General features: G+C 49.6%; 1 protein-coding gene across 1 annotated transcript in view; it reads right to left on the bottom strand.

Annotated features, from left to right (window-relative positions):
- PEAR1 (platelet endothelial aggregation receptor 1) overlaps positions 1-12,481 on the bottom strand; it is a 17,780-nt gene extending 5,299 nt beyond the window's left edge. The window contains exons 1-14 of the mRNA XM_006861610.1: positions 12,381-12,481; positions 11,464-11,568; positions 11,057-11,157; positions 10,061-10,153; positions 9,570-9,813; positions 5,384-5,501; positions 5,076-5,212; positions 4,775-4,987; positions 4,337-4,511; positions 4,130-4,250; positions 3,300-3,463; positions 3,098-3,200; positions 2,811-2,957; positions 2,451-2,576 (exon numbers count right to left, since the gene is read on the bottom strand). Of these exons, the coding sequence (XP_006861672.1) occupies positions 2,451-2,576; positions 2,811-2,957; positions 3,098-3,200; positions 3,300-3,463; positions 4,130-4,250; positions 4,337-4,511; positions 4,775-4,987; positions 5,076-5,212; positions 5,384-5,501; positions 9,570-9,813; positions 10,061-10,153; positions 11,057-11,157; positions 11,464-11,568; positions 12,381-12,481 (1,948 nt within the window). The remainder of the gene's footprint in view (positions 1-2,450; positions 2,577-2,810; positions 2,958-3,097; positions 3,201-3,299; positions 3,464-4,129; positions 4,251-4,336; positions 4,512-4,774; positions 4,988-5,075; positions 5,213-5,383; positions 5,502-9,569; positions 9,814-10,060; positions 10,154-11,056; positions 11,158-11,463; positions 11,569-12,380) is intronic.
- Between the last annotated feature and the right edge of the window lie 5,641 nt (positions 12,482-18,122).

Raw genomic sequence — 18,122 nt, 5'->3', positions numbered from 1 at the left:
ATATGGTCATCTGCTTCTGTTTTGGGGGCATATTCAGGGATTATCTGTGGCCTTAATACTTAGATAGGTATGTATTTTGGTATTTTTTATGCTTTCTGATTGCCTCCAGGTAGATGTGATCAGGAAATGGGCTGCCCCTTTCACTCTTCTTTCTGAGAAATTTCAAGATGCCACTGTTGATCATTTTGACGTAGGATTTAATTTTTGGCTTACTTCCTTTTTTGTCTGCTTGTCCCACTCCACAAGCCCCGTTCAGGCCTTTTTTCTAGTTGTAAACGGTTCAGGGCTGGCTGTGGCCATTTGGTTTTAATTGGAAACTGTCTCTTTAAATTTCGAGGAGATCTGTGTGCATGTGTAGTAGAACCCTCCGAGGGTGGGGCTGGGATGTCCACTAGCTCAGGCATCTCTATAGTCACCAAAATGGATGTGTGAAGACAGCAAGGGACCAATGAACAGCTACCAAAAGAAAAGAATGTCCACACCTTTATCTTTGTGGTTCTGCCAGGCATCTGTGGCCGCTCCGATCCTTCCCCTGCTTGGTCTCACCCAAGATGGTGGCTCCTGGAGTAGCTGAGCATCCCGGACTAGAAAGCAATGGATTTCTTGCTTCTGCCACAAATTCCCCCAGCTGTAAGCCTTCCAACCTTCTAAATATTCCTTTATATGTGGTTCAGAATTCTGGGACCATCCCCTGAGCCTGCTTGGTCCTGTATTCTGTGTTGTCACTGGTGGAGCTCTTTACTGCACGTCCATTTGATCTGCCATCTTGTTTGTTCTCTCTGTGGAGTTGATTCTGACTCAAAGCGACCCTATAGGACAGAGTAGAACCCCACCACTGGGTTTTGGAGACTAAATCTTTATGCAAGCAAATTGCCTTATCTTTCTCCCACAGGGGTTTGAACTGATAACCTTTTTTTAGTTAGCAGTCCTATGCTTAGCCCACTGCATCACTAAGGCTCCTTTGGATAATGTCGTTAAGTGTCATCAAGTCAACTCCGACTCATAGCAACCGTTTTATAGAGTTTTTAAGGAGCAGCTGGTGGGTTTGAACTGCTGACTTTGTGGTTCGCTGCCCAGTGCTTATCCTGTAGCACCACACTAGGAGTCCCTTTTGGATAATGTTAAGTGCCTTTGAGTTGATTCTGACTCATAACGATACCATATAGGGTTTCCGAAGAGCAGCTAATGGGTTTGAATAGCCAACCTTGTGGTTAGCAGTACAGTGCGTGTTGTTGTTGTTAAGTGCTGGCGAGTCGATTCCAACCCATAGTGACCCTGTATAGGGTTTCCAATAAGCACTTCAAAAACATGTCAGACCACCAAAGACTTCCAAACTACTGTGGATTGCTTCACTCCGAGCTTTTTTCTCTTAACGTGCTGTTGCTGCTGCATGCTGTTAAGTGGGTTTTGAATCATAGGGACCCTGTATATGGTTTCCAGGCTATAAATCTTTACAGGAGCAGAAAGCCTCATCTTTCTCCCACTAAGCAGCTGGTAGATTTGAACTGCTGACCTTGTGGTTAGCTGCCCAACTTGTAATGCATTACACTACTAGAGCTCCTTCTCTTTATGTAAGAGAGAAGTAAATGTCCATCTAGTAAAGGCATTACTTTTGTGTTTCTGACACTAACAATCTAACCATAGTTGTTACCAAATTCTACTGAACTATGGAAAAGCACATCACCTCTTTACCCTACCTCCTGATCAGCTTAACACCAGCCTATTTCATAGTAATAGACATTCTTCCCTTTTTTAAAAATTTACTCAATTTTTAAAAAATTAATCTTTTCTATGACCTTCAGATATTTATGTGGAAAAGAGGACATGTATAAATACATGAAAATAAATTTTAAAATGCATCCAAAAAACTGGGAGAACATATCCAAAAGTAAGCTTTTGATTCACCCCACACACATTAAAAAATAATAATAATGCTGCCCTCACCCCCAAGTCTTCTCATGCAAAATGACAGATTTTTTTTTTCTCCCCTTGATGTATTCATTGCTGTGGAGTCTTGGTGTGGTGCTCAAATAATGCACTGGACCGCAAACTTGGTTTGAACTTCAAGGTAAGTAGTTCAAACCTACCAGCTGCTCCTCACAAACCCTATACTATGAGTTGGAACCGACTCAATGGCACTCAAAAACAACACCAAACCATTTCTGTATCCCCAGCACCTAGAATAATATCCAGCATGTTGGTAATATTCAATAAATATGAAGGGGCTTCAAAAAAATTCATGGGAAAAAAATGAATTAAAAGATAACAGAGGAAAAAAAAGATAATGGTATCTTTCTACAAACTTTTTGAAGCCGCCTCATATTTGTTAAATCACTGACTGAATCAAGGTTGATTTGGAGGCTTTCATGCACAGACATGGGGGCACAAGCCTCCCCTACTCAGCCAGCCTTTTTCAAATGAACTCATGCACACAGCCATCACATACATACGTTGGGAGCAGTCGGGGCCTGTCCAGCCAGCCAGACAGTAGCAGGTCCCATCCGAGGGGTGGCAGGAAGAATGGTTGGCACACTTGCAGGGAACACAGCGTTTGCCATAGCGGCCAGGCTGACAGGCTAAGGGAAGGGAACATGTTGTAACTAGGAGTAACTAGATACAAGGACCAGCCCTCCATCAGTCCTTTACTGGCTCCCTCCCTCCCTCCCTCCCTCCCTCCATCCTTCTTGCAGCAATAACTAGCCTGAAGATAGGGGCCAGGGGAAGAGAACAAGAGGCGTAGAGCAGGGGCTTTTAGCACAGATTCAACATCCTACTACTGGCAGGTGGGAGGAGAGGGTGGGGAGCCTCACGTCTCTGGCAGGAGGGACCTCGGAAGCCGGGTGCACACACACAGTTGCCACTGGCAGGGTTGCAGGTGCCCCCATTCTTGCAGGTGCAGGTGTGGCTGCAGTTGGTTCCCCAGAAGCCCTCGGGGCAAGGCAGGTTGCAACGGATGCCTATGGGAGAGCATGGTAAGGGGAGGCCAACCTGGGTTCCTTCCTGTTCCATGAGTGTTCCTCTGGACAGAGTTTCCATGGATTGCATCCGCCCCCCAACTCTGAATCACACTTGGAACCTGGACACCCAGAGTGCTTACCCGTCCAGCCGGCCTGGCACTGACATTGTCCATCAACAGGATTGCAGCTGTCAGCATGGTCGCAGTCACAGCTACTGGCACAGCCGTCACCAAACTGTCCCTTCTTGAAAGGGGGGTGTAGGGGGAGGACAGGCCAGTCAGCTGGGGGCTTTAGAGCTCCCTCCCCTCCCTCAGCCAGACAGGCAGGATAGCCAGCACTCACTGGGCAGGGCAGCTGGCAGCGGACCCCGTGCCACCCAGGAGTGCAGGTACAGGTTCCAGTTTGGGGGCTACAAGTTGCTCCATGAGCACACTGGCAGCTGGCATTGCAACCGAAGCCCCAAGTTCCAGGGGGACAGGGCACAGAGCAGTTACCACGCTGCCAACCTAAAGAAGGGACCTTGTGGGTAGGCATGGGAAGCCAGCCCCATCTTGAGCAAGCATACATTGGGTGCTGGCTATGCCAGACTCTGCAATGAGCTGTGATTAGGGTGCTCATGTGATTAGGGTGCTCATGGTCCCATACCAGAGACATAGAGACCAATAAGTACTGAACAAGGGACTAAATTACCTCAGGTGATGTGCTATGCACTCTTGATTTCTGTGCTTACAGAAGCACCAAAAGAGAACTAAATTATTCAGACAATCGTGAATGGTGAGGACTGGAGGCTGGAAATTTGTTAAATTTACTAGAGAGTTGACCAAACAAACCATCTACAGCAGAATTCAGCCTAAAGGTTGTCAGTGTGCTACCCCTGGTAAATCTCCCAGGACCTGCCTGGCACTGCCACTGTGTGGGTCTGTATGATGGGTGGTCTGAGGACAGTTTACCAATAAGATACCTTCTGGCTAGGTCTATAAGATTTTTGTGATTGAAGAAAAAAACCAAAGTGGATATTCCAGGAAAGAAGTAGTAATCTAGTCCCACTACCCTGCTCCCACCTAGTGACTGTGCCCTTTCACGGTAGCATCTTCCCTGTCCATGGCCAGCCTCTACCCTGGGGCCCTCCCTTTACTCTGTAGCCCCTCTCTCCAGAGCCCAACGCCCATTACCTTCTTTGCAGATGCATGTGCCGTCGATGGGCGAGCAGGCGATGGCATTTTCACAGGAGCAGCGTTCGGAGCAGTTGACCCCAAAAGTGTCAGGGGGACAGAAGCTAGCGCAGTGCTGGCCCTAGAAAGTGGGTGGGCAGAAGGGTGAGAGGGTAAAGACTGATCCCTCACCTCCTCCCAGCTTCCTCGCTGCGGGGTGCGCCTCACCGTGTATCCGGGCGCACACCGGCAGAGGCCGCTGTCCGCCTGGCAGACGCCGCCATGCAAGCAAAGGCAGTGCTCCTGGCAGCCTGGTCCGTGTGTGTCCTGCGGGCAGCTCTCATTGCAGTAAAGACCAGCCCAGCCCGGCAGGCACGAGCACTCCCCGTTCATCGGGTGGCAGCTGCAGGGAGGAGCGTGGAGCCGTCTAAACACTAAGTCTCAGGCCCGCCTTCCCGACCCCTCCGCGTGGTGGGAGCAGAGAGGCCTCAGGAGCTATCCCAGAAGCGGGGATGGAATGATCGTGGCGACACCCGATTCCCCCCACTCTCGCCAATAACATCTGCCCCTCCCTGGGATATACCCCTGGCGCTTTTCGTGACGCTGGGAGCAAAGACTTCTCACGTTGGCCTCCTGATCCCTGAACTACAGTGTCCCGCGGCCCACCTGACGCTGTGCTCCGGGTCGCAGGCGCAGGGTAGCTGGCAGCTGAAGCCATAAAAGCCATCTGAACAGAGGCGTTCGGAGCAGCGGTCGCCAGTGAAACCGTGTTCGCACAGACACGCGCCGTTGGCAGGGAAGCAGCGGGCGCCTGCAGCGCAGTCACACGTCTCTGCACAGTCCTGTCCGAAGCGGCCCACAGGGCACTCCTCTCGGCACCTGAGCACCCGTGACTTGTGAGCCTGGCCGCACCACTACCTCCTCCTGACCGGCACTCCGCCCTCCTGCCTGCCCTACCTCCACTCACCGGTCCCCAGTGTAACCTGGAGCGCAGTGGCACTGCCCAGTGAATCGGTTGCAGAGGCCGCTGTTGTGGCAGCGACATTCTAAGGAGCAGTTGGGTCCGTGGAAACCCTCTGGACAGGGCAGAGAACAAATAGTACCCTGGAGGGGTGATAAGTTGATAAAGACTCAGATGCACAGTACCCTCCCCATACCCCAGGATCCCTTGACACCCCCACCCACATAGAACACCCTCTTACATACATTCTTCTCAGAGCCCTGTTGAGAACCACCCACAGAATTCTCCCCAGACTTCCACCCTACCCTTCATACCATCCAGCCAGGTGGGCAGCTGCAGGAGTTCTGGGAGTCCTGGCAGACACCCCCATTGTGGCAAGGGCAGGTGCTGGGGCAGAAGCCAGCAGTACCATAGAAACAGGGCCTCTCACAGCTACAGGGCAGAGTGGGGGAAGTCAGTGTACAGACAGTACTACATACCTCCCTCCTTTCCTCTAGGAGGAAGACCTGACCCAAGTCTCAGTGACTCACCCCTGCTCTGGGAGTCCCAACCCTCTGCCCTGTTGGTGACTGCAGGAATCAGAAAGGAATGTTTCTAGGCCCAGAAGTCACAGAAGACACCCCAACATTACCAGGGTGCTGGGAATCAAGGTGGCAGAGAGTCATGGGTGACATGTGTTGCTTCCCTGTGTACCCTACACTCTACCTCCTCCCCTTTGCTCCTGCGGTTCCCTCTCTGGAGGAATATCTCCTGGGAAGGCTCAGCTGAATGGGGCTCCCTTCTCCATGAAGACTTCCTTGATATCCAAGTTCACCTTCTCCCTCTTGTGACTTCCCAGCAGTTCCCTGCACCCTGCATTGCAATAGGATTCTCTGGATCCTTGTCTTACGGTGTTAACACACTGCTATTCCATGTTATCATAGTAACAACTTCAGTTGTTGTTAGGTGCCACGAGTTGGCGTCAGCTCATAGCGACCCTATGCACAACAGAACAAAAAACTGCCCATCCTGCACCATCTTCACAGCCAGTGTGTCAATCTATCTCATTGGGGGGGTCTTCCTCTTTTTCCCTGATCCTCTACTTTATCAAACATGATGTCTTTTCCCAAGGACTGGTCCCTCCTGATAACATGTCCTAAGTGTGTCATTTCACCATCCTGGCTTCTAAGCAGCATTCTGGCTGTACTTCTTTCAAGACAGATTTGTTTGTTCTTCTGGCAGTCCATGGCACTCTCAGTATTCTTACCAACACCATAATGCAAATGTATAATTACTTCTATGGTTTTCCTTATTCATTAACCAATTTGTACATGCTCTTTAACATTTTCAAGGGGTCATTTGCAGCAGATTTGTCCAATGCAATACATTATTTGATTTGACTGCTGCTTCCATGAGCATTTATTACAGATCCAAGTAAAATGAAATCCTTGACAACTTTAATCCTTTCTCAGCTTACCATGATGTTGTTTATTGGTCCAGTTGTGTGGGGTTTTGTTTTCTTTACATTGAGTTGTGATACATAAAGTCTGAAGTCTTTGATCTTCATGAATAAGTGTTCAAGTCCTCTTCTCTTTCAGCAAGCAAGGTTGTATCATCCATACATATATTGCAGGTTGTTAATGTGTCTTCCTCCAGTCCTGATAACTCACTCTTCTTCATATACTCCAGTTTCTCAGATTGTTTGCATAACATCAGATTGAATAAGTATGGTGAAAGGATACAATCCTGACACACATTTTTCTTGATTTTAAACCATGCAATATCTCCTTGTTCTGTTCTAGAATTCTCATTCTTCAAAACATTATTCATAGTTTGCTATGATCCATATAATCAAATGCCTTTGCAGAGTCAACAAAACACAAGTAAACATCTTTCTGGTATTCTCTGCTTTCAGCTAACATCCATCAGATATCAGCAATGATATCCCTCATTACACATCTTCTTCTGAATCAACTTGAATTTCTAGCAGCTTCCTATCCATATGCTGTTATAATTTGTCATTCCCACCATAGTAAGCTATATGATTATCTCATTCAAATTGGCCAATATCTGTCTATTTCAGTTCACTAATGCCTACGATATCTATCTTTAAACATTCTATTTCATTTTTTATGACTTTCAATGTACCTAGATTCATACTTCTTACATTCCATGTTCCAGTTATTAATGACTGTTTGCAGCTATTTCTTCTCAGTATGAGTCTTGCCCCATAGGCAAATGAAGGTCCTGAAGCTTTGCTCCATCTTCATCATTAAGGTGGTCTATACTTTGATGGAGGGAGCTCTTCCCCAGTTGTATTTTGAGTGTCTTCCACTCACAGGGGCTCATCTTCCCATGCTATATCAGACAGTGTTTTGCTGTTATCGATAATGTTAATCAGACAGCATTTTGCTACTATTGATAAGGTTTTCAGGGGTTAATCCCTCAAAGTGGATCACCTATTCCTTCTTTCTAGTCTAGTCTTAGTCTGGAAGCTCCACTGAAATTTGTCCATCATGGGTGACGCTCCTGGGATTTTAAACACCGGCATCACAGCAACATTCAAGCTACCTCAGTAAAACAAACTGAAAGATGTGTGGGGAACAACCCCTCTAGGTAGGCAATAAATCAAAACCAAACCCACTGTTGTTGGTTCTGACTCATGGTAACCCCACGTATTAGAATAGAAGTTCCCCATAAGTTCCCTCAAGTGTAATCTTTTTCTTTTTTTCCTTCAACTCTTTATTGTGAATTGAGTGAAGGTTTACAGACACAATCATCAGCTTCACAGTCAACAAATCATAAAATTTTTTTCCATCTCAGTGACTACATTCAACCTCTATGTAACAACAATTATCCTTCTTCCTCCCAATAATTACTATTTCCATTCCACCCACCATTCTATCCTTTCTCAAATTTGTCCTTAGGAAAATGTTGCCCATTTGATTTTGAATGATTACCATTCCATGGTGAACATACCTTACTAGTGTGGTTGTCCCCTCTATAAAACCTATCTACTTACTACTTGGCTGAAAATTGGGCAACAAGGGTGAGTTCCTTTCCAGACCTGAAAGGTGGTTGAGGACATTAGTGTCAGGTTCCTCCAGTCTTTGACCAGTAAACCTGGTCTTGTTAAATAATTTTGAGTTTTGTTCCACATTTTCTCCCACTCGATCCAGGACAGTTGGTAGTAGTAGCTGGGCACCATCTAGTTCTTTTGGTCTTAGAGTCATAGAGACTGATGTTCACATGTTCTATTAGTCCATTGGACTCACTGATTCTAAGCCTCTTCAAGCCTTATCATTCTTCTTTCTTCTGCACATGGAGAGACCAACAGCTGCACCTTTGACCACACTGAGTTTTCAAGATCCCAGACTCTATTCACCCAAGCAGGATGTGGAACATTGTCTTTGTGGACTATGTTATGCTAACTGACCATGGCCCCTGAGATGATGGTCCTGAGCCCCCAAGCCCATAAACTCATTCCTTAGGATGAATGATAATATCTAACAACTTTTCAACATTGTGTTTGCAGAAAAAGTAAATACTCATGTACAAATATCCTCTTTTAAACTTTTATACATTTGTGGGATAAATAAATATATATGTCTCACTCTTCCTCCCTTATCCATTCAGTCTATGTCCCTGGAACCCTATGTTCCAGGGTTGTATATATATATATTTGTTGTTGTTGTTAAGTGCCATCGAGTCGGTTCCGACCCATAGCGACCCTGTACAGGGTTTCCGAGGGTGTAAATCTTTACGGGAGTAGAAAGCCTCATCTTTCTCCCGCGGAGCAGCTGGTAGTTTCGAACCGCTGACCTTAAGGTTCGCAGCCCAATTCGTAACCACTACACTACCAGAGCTCCATATATATATATATATCACTATTTACATTGATCCCCTTTAACCCACACATACCTCCCTGTGTCTTCATCTATCTTCATTCTTCTTCTGCTGCCCTCCCTCTTCTCATATGTTGCCCTCCCTGTCACAGAGTTGACATGTGTACTGGCTGTAATCTTTACGAAAACAGATTGCCTGACCTTTCTTCTATAGCACTGTTAGGTGGGTAATACCACCAACCTTTAGGTTAGTAGTTGAATACAACCATCCTGCTCCCATTTTACAAACTTGAAAGAAGTTAATGGTTTCCTCTAATTCACTCAGCTAAGGAGCTCTGGTAGCGTAGTGGTTACGAATTGGGCTGCAAACCTTAAGGCCAGCAGTTGGAAACTATCAGCTGCTCCACGGGAGAAAGATGAGGCATTCTGCTCCCGTAAAGATTTACAGCCTCGGAAACCCTATACAGGGTCACTATGGGTCGGAACCGACTCAACGGCACTTAACAACAACAACAACAATTCACTCAGCTAATGACTGGCAAAACTGAGAATAGGATCTTGTCCTCTCGACTCTACCCCCACAATAGGGACCCTGTCTGAGATCCCCTCATAACCACATATATGCCTGTGTGTCCTCATGTCTGCAAATCCATTAGTGTTGTCCCTCATCACTCACCTGGGCCCAGTTTTCTCTGAAGGGCAGAAGCAGGCTCCAGTCTGGGGGTCGCAGGGTGCCCCATTGCACTGGCAGCTGAACTGACAGGCAGGGCCATAGTGACCAGGAGGGCAGAACTGAAGGCAGTTGGGAGGCTGCAAGCCAGAGGGACAGGAACACACTCCACTCTTGGGGTCACAGGAACTGTTCTTGCCACAGTTGCAGGGCTTGTCACACCGCTGACCCCACATTCTTGGGACACACGCTGTGGGATACGGAGGGCGGGAGCTGCTGGTCTTAGGGTATAGCCTTTTCCTAGTCTCTGTCCATTCCTTGTCTCTCAACACTCACAAATGGCCTAGGCCTACCCGGCCCCACATTTCCAGAAAAGGCACTGGCTACAATGGGGCTTGGGGGTGGGGGGGTAAATTGTCCCAAGGTCCCAAAGGCCTGAGAGTCCTAAGTCCCTGGGAGTTGCAAGAGACCACACTGTGGGGTCACCAGCCACTTACCGCTGGAGCAGTCATCACCCCGCCAGCCTTCCACACACTGGCACTGATTGGGCGCCACACAGCGGCCATGGACACACTCCTGGGCACACAGCGCTGGGGCAAAGAAAAGATGTTTCCACCCTGCCCGTCACGCCCCCTCATCCTCTGCAGACTAGCCCCATCTCCCTTGCACACTGAGACTCCATGTTCCAAGCAACACTTTAGCCTCCGAAATAAAAAGACTGAGGGGCAGCAACTCTGGGTCAGAACTTGACAAGACCCCACAATTCTGGGCTTCTTAGTCTGTTTTTGTGATATTCTCTAAACACCCTGATGGGGAAATGGGGGCCAATTTCCTTGGGTAGGGGCTAGACACAAGGCTTCCATATAGGAGGTAGGGACCCGCAGGCCAAGAAGGTAGGTCATACGGGGTAGAAGTCTTTGTGGCGGGTAGTGAAGAGCCAGAACTGAGGGGAGGAGGAGAGAGAGGCAGAAATAGGCTCCAATCAGGATTACAGGGCATGTGTTGGCAGTTGGGGGGCTGGGGTGTAGGACAGGGTATACAAGTCAGGAGAGACCAGACAGCAATAAGTCAGAGACAGGTAGCAACACAGAGATGGTCGCAAACATCTAACCTACACAGTGACAGAGAGACACAGAGACAGCCAAATGGAAAGCTCTGGGAAAATGAGAGAGACAGTGATTACTCAGAGACATGGAGAGACAGGGCTGGGAGAGGAGACATGGGTTCAGCTGGAGACAGGCTTGAAGTGGCCACTGAGACAGAAATGCTGACAATAAGGCCAAGTGGTGGTTGGGGTGGGGGCAGTAAAACCCAAAGCAGAGGAGTAGCCTCCCTCATCCTCTTTGTAGCGTGATGAGACTTGAAGGGGCAGGCTAGGCCCCTCCACTTCATGGCCCCATCCCACCCCTTCCCTGGCCCAGCCGTTGCTAATTGATCAGATTATCAGTAGCTAGCAGGGCGAGGAGGGCTGCAGCGCCCTCTGCAGGACTCACGGACACAAGCCCCATTGCTTTCGTAGAAACCCTGGCAGCACTGGAGGCGCTGGCGGTACTTCATCTTCACCACCTGGCGGTACACAGTCCGGTAGATGACCCTAGGGGAGGCCCAGAGTGACCCTCAGGCCTGTCTGTCCTCTCCACAGTGTGGCACTGGGGGACAATGCCAGCACTATGGACTGGAGAAGTGTTCCTTCCTTGTCCATACAGTACCAGACACACCGCAAACACACACATTCACACACAAATCTACATGCACCACACTAGGAATGAGGGCCTTGAGGCCAGAAGGTCCCTCTAAACTCTAAAGGTTCTGAGGAGACGATGGGACATGAAGGGCCAAAGGCCAGATGGAGGTGGCTCCGGCCCATCTGCCTATGGAGGGGGAGGGGAAAAGCACTCACGTAGGCTGGGGGCAGATGTTGGGTCCCTCCCAGGGCCTGTCGCAGGGCTCCGAGGGGAGCAGGCTAAAAGGGCGGGAGTGGGATTCCTTGGTGGTGGTGGTAAAGCTGCAAGACAGGGCACAGGGTCAGAGGTCCCAGACAGGGAGGGAGGCTGAGGCTGGTAAAGGGAGAAACAAAACAAAAAGCAGGAAGGACCACAGTGCCTGGCCACAGTGGGAAGTTACCACCCCAATATGTGGCACTGTGGGTTAATGCTCTGGACTGCAAAGTCATTTTAAACCACAAGGTCAGCAGTTCAAGCGTACTAGCTGCTCCCTGGAAACCCTATACAGGGTCACTATGGGTTGGAACCGACTCGACAGCATTTAACAACAGGATGGACCCCCATCCCACCCCATTTCTCAAGTCTAGAGGGATCCGCCCAGAATTGGAATGTTCCTAGGATACTCCTATCAGGGTCCTGTCCTCAAACTATTTGATTTTCTCTCCTCCCCTCCTCTAGCCCCTCACTATCTGGGAAGATAGTGAACAGCTAGAACAGACTTCTGGGCCTTGCTGATGGAGACATTTCTGGCCAAATTCTGGCCTGGATCTTTTCCTCAATCTTGTCCCTTTGCTCCCCATGGGCCAGCCCCTCTGCTCATGCCACTGAGTGACGCCCACCCTATGTTCTATCCCAGCCAGCCTGCCACAGGGACCAAGGGATGGGGTCAGAGAAAGCACAGGGTTAGAGACAGGGTAGCAAATGAGGCAAAGTCAGAAAAGAGGATGGAGTCAGAAGCAGGCCAGAAAGGGAAGACAGAAGAAACAGAAACAGAGATGAGAGAGGGAGGGAAGAATGAGAAAAACTGACTAAGAGGAACCCTAAGTTGGGAGAACTGAGCAACCCTAAAGTCACAGCAGGAGCCCCCTCTCACCTTTCCCAGAAGCTGCAGGCATTGGGGTCACTGGGGCTGAGACATCCAGCCAGTCTCAGGCCCAGGGCCAGGAGAAGGAGGGGACTCAGAGGTGGTATCATTGCAGCCGGCTTCAACAAAACATGTGCAGAGCGGGCCAGGGCACTGAAGTAGGAAGCTTGTAGGAACGACGGTTGGTAGAGATCTGAGCAGGGGTGTGGATCAGAGAGGCTGGTCAGCTTGTCCTCTTTCCCCATGCGCTCTGTGCTCCAGCTCCCCAGATCTTGTTCCTGCCTTCCAGCCTTTGCTCAAGTTCTTTCCTCTTTCTGTTCGTCACCTGGACACTCTCCTTTCAAGACCTAGCTCAAATGTCTGCCTTGCTCTAACCCTTCTCTGCTTTGCTCTCTGACTCCATTCAAGTCACCACTGTTCTGGTGTCTGGCTGATCCCTGACCACAACCTCCCATGGCAGGGACCCAGGGTCCTTCATCTCTGAATCCTCCACCCTCAGTCCAGGACCCGACCAAGAGATTTGATGCTTGTAGCAAGGTGTGAAACTAGAGCCAATGAGAAATTATGAAGGAGGCCAACTGGGCTCTGTGGGAGGAAGAACAGTGAGAGCAGTTCTGTAATGCATCAGCTGCTGTTCAGGCGGTGAGCTCCTTTCAAGGGATGACTTCAGGTAGTGGTCAAAACACCTGGGAGTGATGCTGTAGGGTTCTTCCAGCTTTATGAGATATGATAATGAGTGGGGTTGGGCCCAGATGAACTTGAAGGAGGGGCCCCTTCCAACTGGTGGTGTGCTGAAGCCGGCTCATGCAGACTCAAGAAAGCCAATTGTGCCCATCTTGCTCCAACTCCATGTTGTTGTTAAGTACCGTTGAGTTGTTTCTGACTTATAGTGACCCTGTACAGGGTTTCCTAAGGAGTGGCTGGTGCATTTGAACCACTAACCTTGTGGTTAGCAGTCCAGTGCTTATCCCACAGCGCCACACCAGGACTCCAAATATCTCAAACTAGCACAACCCCACCCCACCCTGACCCTGCTAAATGCACACACTGTATTAACATTTGCCAGCACACCACTGAATCCAACTGTGGCACTGTCACCAAAGGAGGTCCCCAATCTGGGTCAGAGATTGGAAAGCCACCACCCTCCTGAGACCACCACATCTGTCATTTGGGAATGGACCCCTCACCGTCTCCTCCACCCCTGGCCTCACCTGCCTGTGGGTGAGGACCCCAGATGAGCCATTCATTCCCTCAGTTCCTGGGTTCTGAAGTGACTGAGATCCTTGAGGCCCCATCCCCCTGCTGGTTTCAAATTCTGTGTTTAGTGTTCCTGTAACTTGCCCTGGCTCCCCACTCCAGACCTCCTGAGGCACCCACATCTGCTTGTAATTTTTCTGAGAAGAGGGAAAGGTCGCTGTTGCTGGCCCCTTAACCCTCCTGAGTATCTCTGGAATGCCTGCCTCCTGGCCCCACCCCACACCCCCACCCACACATTCCCAGGGTCCCACAGCCAGGTCTTCAAGTAAGAGATAGACTAATTTAACCCCACAATGGTCCACCCCCATCAGTAATCCCTCCCACAGTCTAATCACCACGCTCCAGTGACTTGGCTGGCTCACCTCTCCTCCCACTCACTGCATCAGTCCTTCAGCCTGCTGGTAAACTTCTACCCACCACCTGATCAGCTCCGGTTACACTGGTCCCAGCTTCCCCAGAGCAAATCTCTAGCTTTAGTTTTCTCTGTGCGTTCTCCCACCCACCTTGGTCCCCAAGGAACTCACCAGGCCTCTAGGGCATCCTGGGGCCTGAGGAACTCAGGTGAGGCAGGGCAGAGTAGAACGGCTGGGGGCCTGTAGAGTGTCCTGGGGAACCCCAGTGCTCAAGATATGGAGCCTGAAAATAGGAAATAGAATCGGACTAGGATGCATATTGAGTCCTAGTGTGGCACTGTGGGATAAAGCACTCAACTGCAAGGTCAGCGGTTCAAACCCACCACCAGCCATTCCTCAGAAACCATATACAGAGTTGCTATGAGTCGGAACCGACCCAATGGCACTTAACAACAACAAAGGATATGTGTGGAGTCCTGGTGTGGTGCTGTAGGATAAGCATAGGACTGCTAACTGCAAGGTCAGCAGTTCAAACCCATCAACTGCCCCTTGGAAACCCTATACGCTGTGAATCTGAACTGACTTGATGACATTTAACAGCAACAATAACAGGATGTGTGTAGGAATCCTGGTAGTGTAGTGCGTTACAAGTTGAACTGCTAACCACAAGGTAAGCAGCTAGAATGTACCAACTGCTCCCCAGGAGAAAGATGAGGCTTTCTGCTCCCATAAAGATTATAGACCCAGAAACCCTAAATAAATGGGATTGATATGAATCGGAACCAACTTGAGGGCACACAACTACCACTACCACTAGGATGTGTGTGGAGTTCTGGTGTGGCACTGTGGGATAAGCACTGGACTGCTAACCTCAGAATCGGTGGTTCAAGCCCCCCAACTGCTCCTTGGAAACCCTGTCCAGAGATGCTATGATTTGGAACAGACTTGACAACAACAACAAAAGATGTGTTGGGGGGTGAGGGGAGCAGCAGGGAGCATGAGTGTGGGCTACAATTGGGGTAGTAGCTTTGTCCTCCCACCCCCACCCCTCCTCAGAGCTCAGAGGGGTGGAACATGAGGCAGGGGCCAGTGCCCCACTCTAAGAGGGCTGGTTGCCTTGACCTACCCTCAGGCAACCCTGGTCTGAGGAGGGAGGCCCAGCTATAGCCTGCCCCAAGACCCTTTGGAAACCAACTTACCCAGAGGAGGTAGGAATGCCCCTCCGGTGCGCTCGCCAATCTGCCCCAGTGTATCCCCATACCATTCTTCCCCCACCTCTTCCAGAGTTGGCTCCTTCGTCTAGGGTTCCAAAACAATCTCCTCCCACCCTTGCCCTGCTCTAACTCCCTTTCCAGACCTAGTGCCCACTCCTGAGCTCTCTCTGTGTGGTCCTCGCTAACCCCCTCCCCACATTTGCCTAGAGGACACTTGGCAGCCAGAGGGGCACAGGCAAGACCTTGAGTCCTCCACACACTTCCCTATTTCCATCCCTCAGTCTTCTCTTCTCACACTTGCAGCTCTGACCCTGGCATGGGCCACCCATCCCAGGGTGAACCACGCAGGGTTCCCAGATCTGTCCCCAAAACTCAAGGCCATGGTGGAGTGGAAAACCAGCACCACGTAGGGTCTGAGTGGAGAAGTAGGGAGGAGAAGCCAAGCAGATCAGGCTGCTAAGCCCGGAGAAGGGCTCCAGTCCTGTGTAACAGCAAGTGCCCCCTCACCTACTCCCACAAACTTCCAGGGGAAATGTCCATCTAGGGGCTTCCCAAAGGACCTGGAAGTGGATGAGGAAGCATAAGAGGGATTGACTCTACCACTGCTCCCCCTCGCCCCCCACCCACACTTTGGCTGGCTGGGAGGTTAGCTGGCTGGAGTGGTCAGTACGTTGTTTTTCCCAAAGGGCCTTGGGGTGGGGCTGGAACAGTGGAGGAGGTGGTCAGCTGGTTACCTTCGGGGCTGGAAGCTAGGATAGGGTCAAGGGAGACCAGTGGGTGGTCAGTAAGGAGCAGGGAAATGAGATGGGGCCCTAGCAGGGATGGAAAGGGTGTGGCCTGTCCACCCCCAGGGAAGACTGGCCAACAGACAGGCTTGTTCCCTCGGGGGCCTTTGTTCCTGCAGGGCTAGACCACCTGAAGCACTGGCTTATCTTTTCCATCCCCTACTGGTATGGTGCTGTGGGTTAATGTGCCAGACTGCAAAGCCATTTGAACTTCAAGGTTGGTGGTTCAAGCTCACCAGCTGCTTCGCAGAAACCCTATACAGGGTCACTATGGGTGGAAACCGACTTCACAGCACTTAACAACAACAACCCCAGTGGCAGTGGCATTGGGAGTCCTGGTGTGGTGCTGTGGGTTAATGTGCTGGACTGCAAGGTTGGTTTGAACCACAAGTTTGATGGTTCAAGCTCACCAGCCACTCCATGGAAACCCTGTACAAGGTTGCTATGGGTCGGAACAGACTCAATGGCACTTACTAACAACAACAGATTATACATATCCTTCAGGGTTTTTAGTCAGAAACTCTTGGCTCCCCAACTCCCTTCTTCCCACTACAGGCTGGATTCTCCCCTTTCTCGTTCAGATGCCCCCTCTCCTTCCCTATTTAACCCCCTTTCTCCACTGAAAGTCTGATTTGAGAGACACAGACACCTTTCCTCACAATAGGAATAATAATGTAGCCATTATATACAAAAAAAAGCTTCAAAAGTTTGTGGGAAAATGGAATTAAAAGATAATAATGGTAAATACTGTTAACTGATGGTTAAAAAAAAAAAAAGGGTGTTTTTTTTTTTTAAACATAATAGAATTTCTCCACGAACTTTTTGAAGCTCCCTTGTGTCATTTACTGAGCTTGAGACAGGAAGAATGTTGAGGAATCTACATGAACCATCTCATTTAAAGTTTACATCAACCCATGTGGTAGAAATTATTCTTCCTCCCACATTGCAGATAAGTAAATAGGCACAGAGAGGGTAAGTAACCTGTCCAAGGACACACAGCTAGTAGTATCAGAACAGAGATCCAAGCCCAGGCTGCTGGCAAGAGCTTCACAGCAGTTTCAGCTTTTCTTGAGCCCAGGCAGGAGTCCCAGGGGCTCTGTATTTCATTAGAATAATCTCAGTTATTGGTGGGGGCCTCCTTGGCAGGAGTCTGGACAGGAGAAGGCAATAGGGGTGGGGACTATCACAAGAACTTGATGGAGGCGTGGGAACGTGGGAACGGGAATGTGTTTACAGTCAGGAATGAGCTGACACTTCTCTCTCCTCCACCTCGAGATACAAAGCAGCAGCTGGGCTCCAGGCCAGGGCCCCATTCCCCAATCCCGCCTCCCTGGCCCCCAGGTCCCCAGCACCCCAGCCCTCTCTACCTCCAAGTCCACACAGAGCCTTCTCTTCTAGTAACCTAGATTTTCCCCTCTATCCTCACTACATCCCAGCCGCTCCTGGGGGGCGGTGGCTGGGGGCGGAAAGCTGGTGGACAAGAGAGGCTCCACTGCTACAAAAGATAGAGAGCAAGAGTGGACTGATGGAAATGAGACAGCAAGAGAGACTTCCTCACCCACTCCTTTCCAGTTTCTCTTCTTTGGGAAGTGGTACAGTTTAAAGCTGGGACTTGGCAACCTCTGCACCCTGCTTCCTCCTCCTTCATACCTGTGTGTGAATCTCAGCTCTACCACTACTGGCTGTGTGACCTTGGATGGTTACTTACCCTTTCTGTGCCTCAGTTTTCTCATCTGTAAAATTGGAATAATAATAGCATCTCCTTCATAGATCTGTTGTGAGGATTGTGTTACTATAGTTAATCTGCTTGGTGGTGGTCGTAGTGTGCCGTGGAGTCGGTTCCAACTCATAGCAGCAACCCTGCATAGAGTTTCTGAGTCTGTGAATCTTTATGGAAGCAGAAAGCCTTATCTTTCTCCCATGCAGCAGCTGGTAGTTTCGAACTGCCGACCTTGAGGTTAGCAACCCAATTCGTAACCACTTCACTACCGGAGCCGTTAGCTAACCTGCTTACAGCTCCATTAACATTAGCTGGTTCCTGGTGTGGCGCTGTGGGCTAATGCGCTGGATTGCAAAATTGCTTTGAACTGCCAGATGGGTGGTTCAAGTTCACCAGCTGCTCCTTAGAATCCCTATACAGGG

The sequence above is a fragment of the Chrysochloris asiatica genome, unplaced genomic scaffold (genome assembly GCF_000296735.1).
Source record: "Chrysochloris asiatica unplaced genomic scaffold, ChrAsi1.0 scaffold00042, whole genome shotgun sequence".
Lineage (NCBI taxonomy): Eukaryota > Metazoa > Chordata > Mammalia > Afrosoricida > Chrysochloridae > Chrysochloris > Chrysochloris asiatica.
This window is presented reverse-complemented; position numbering and strand designations above follow the sequence as displayed.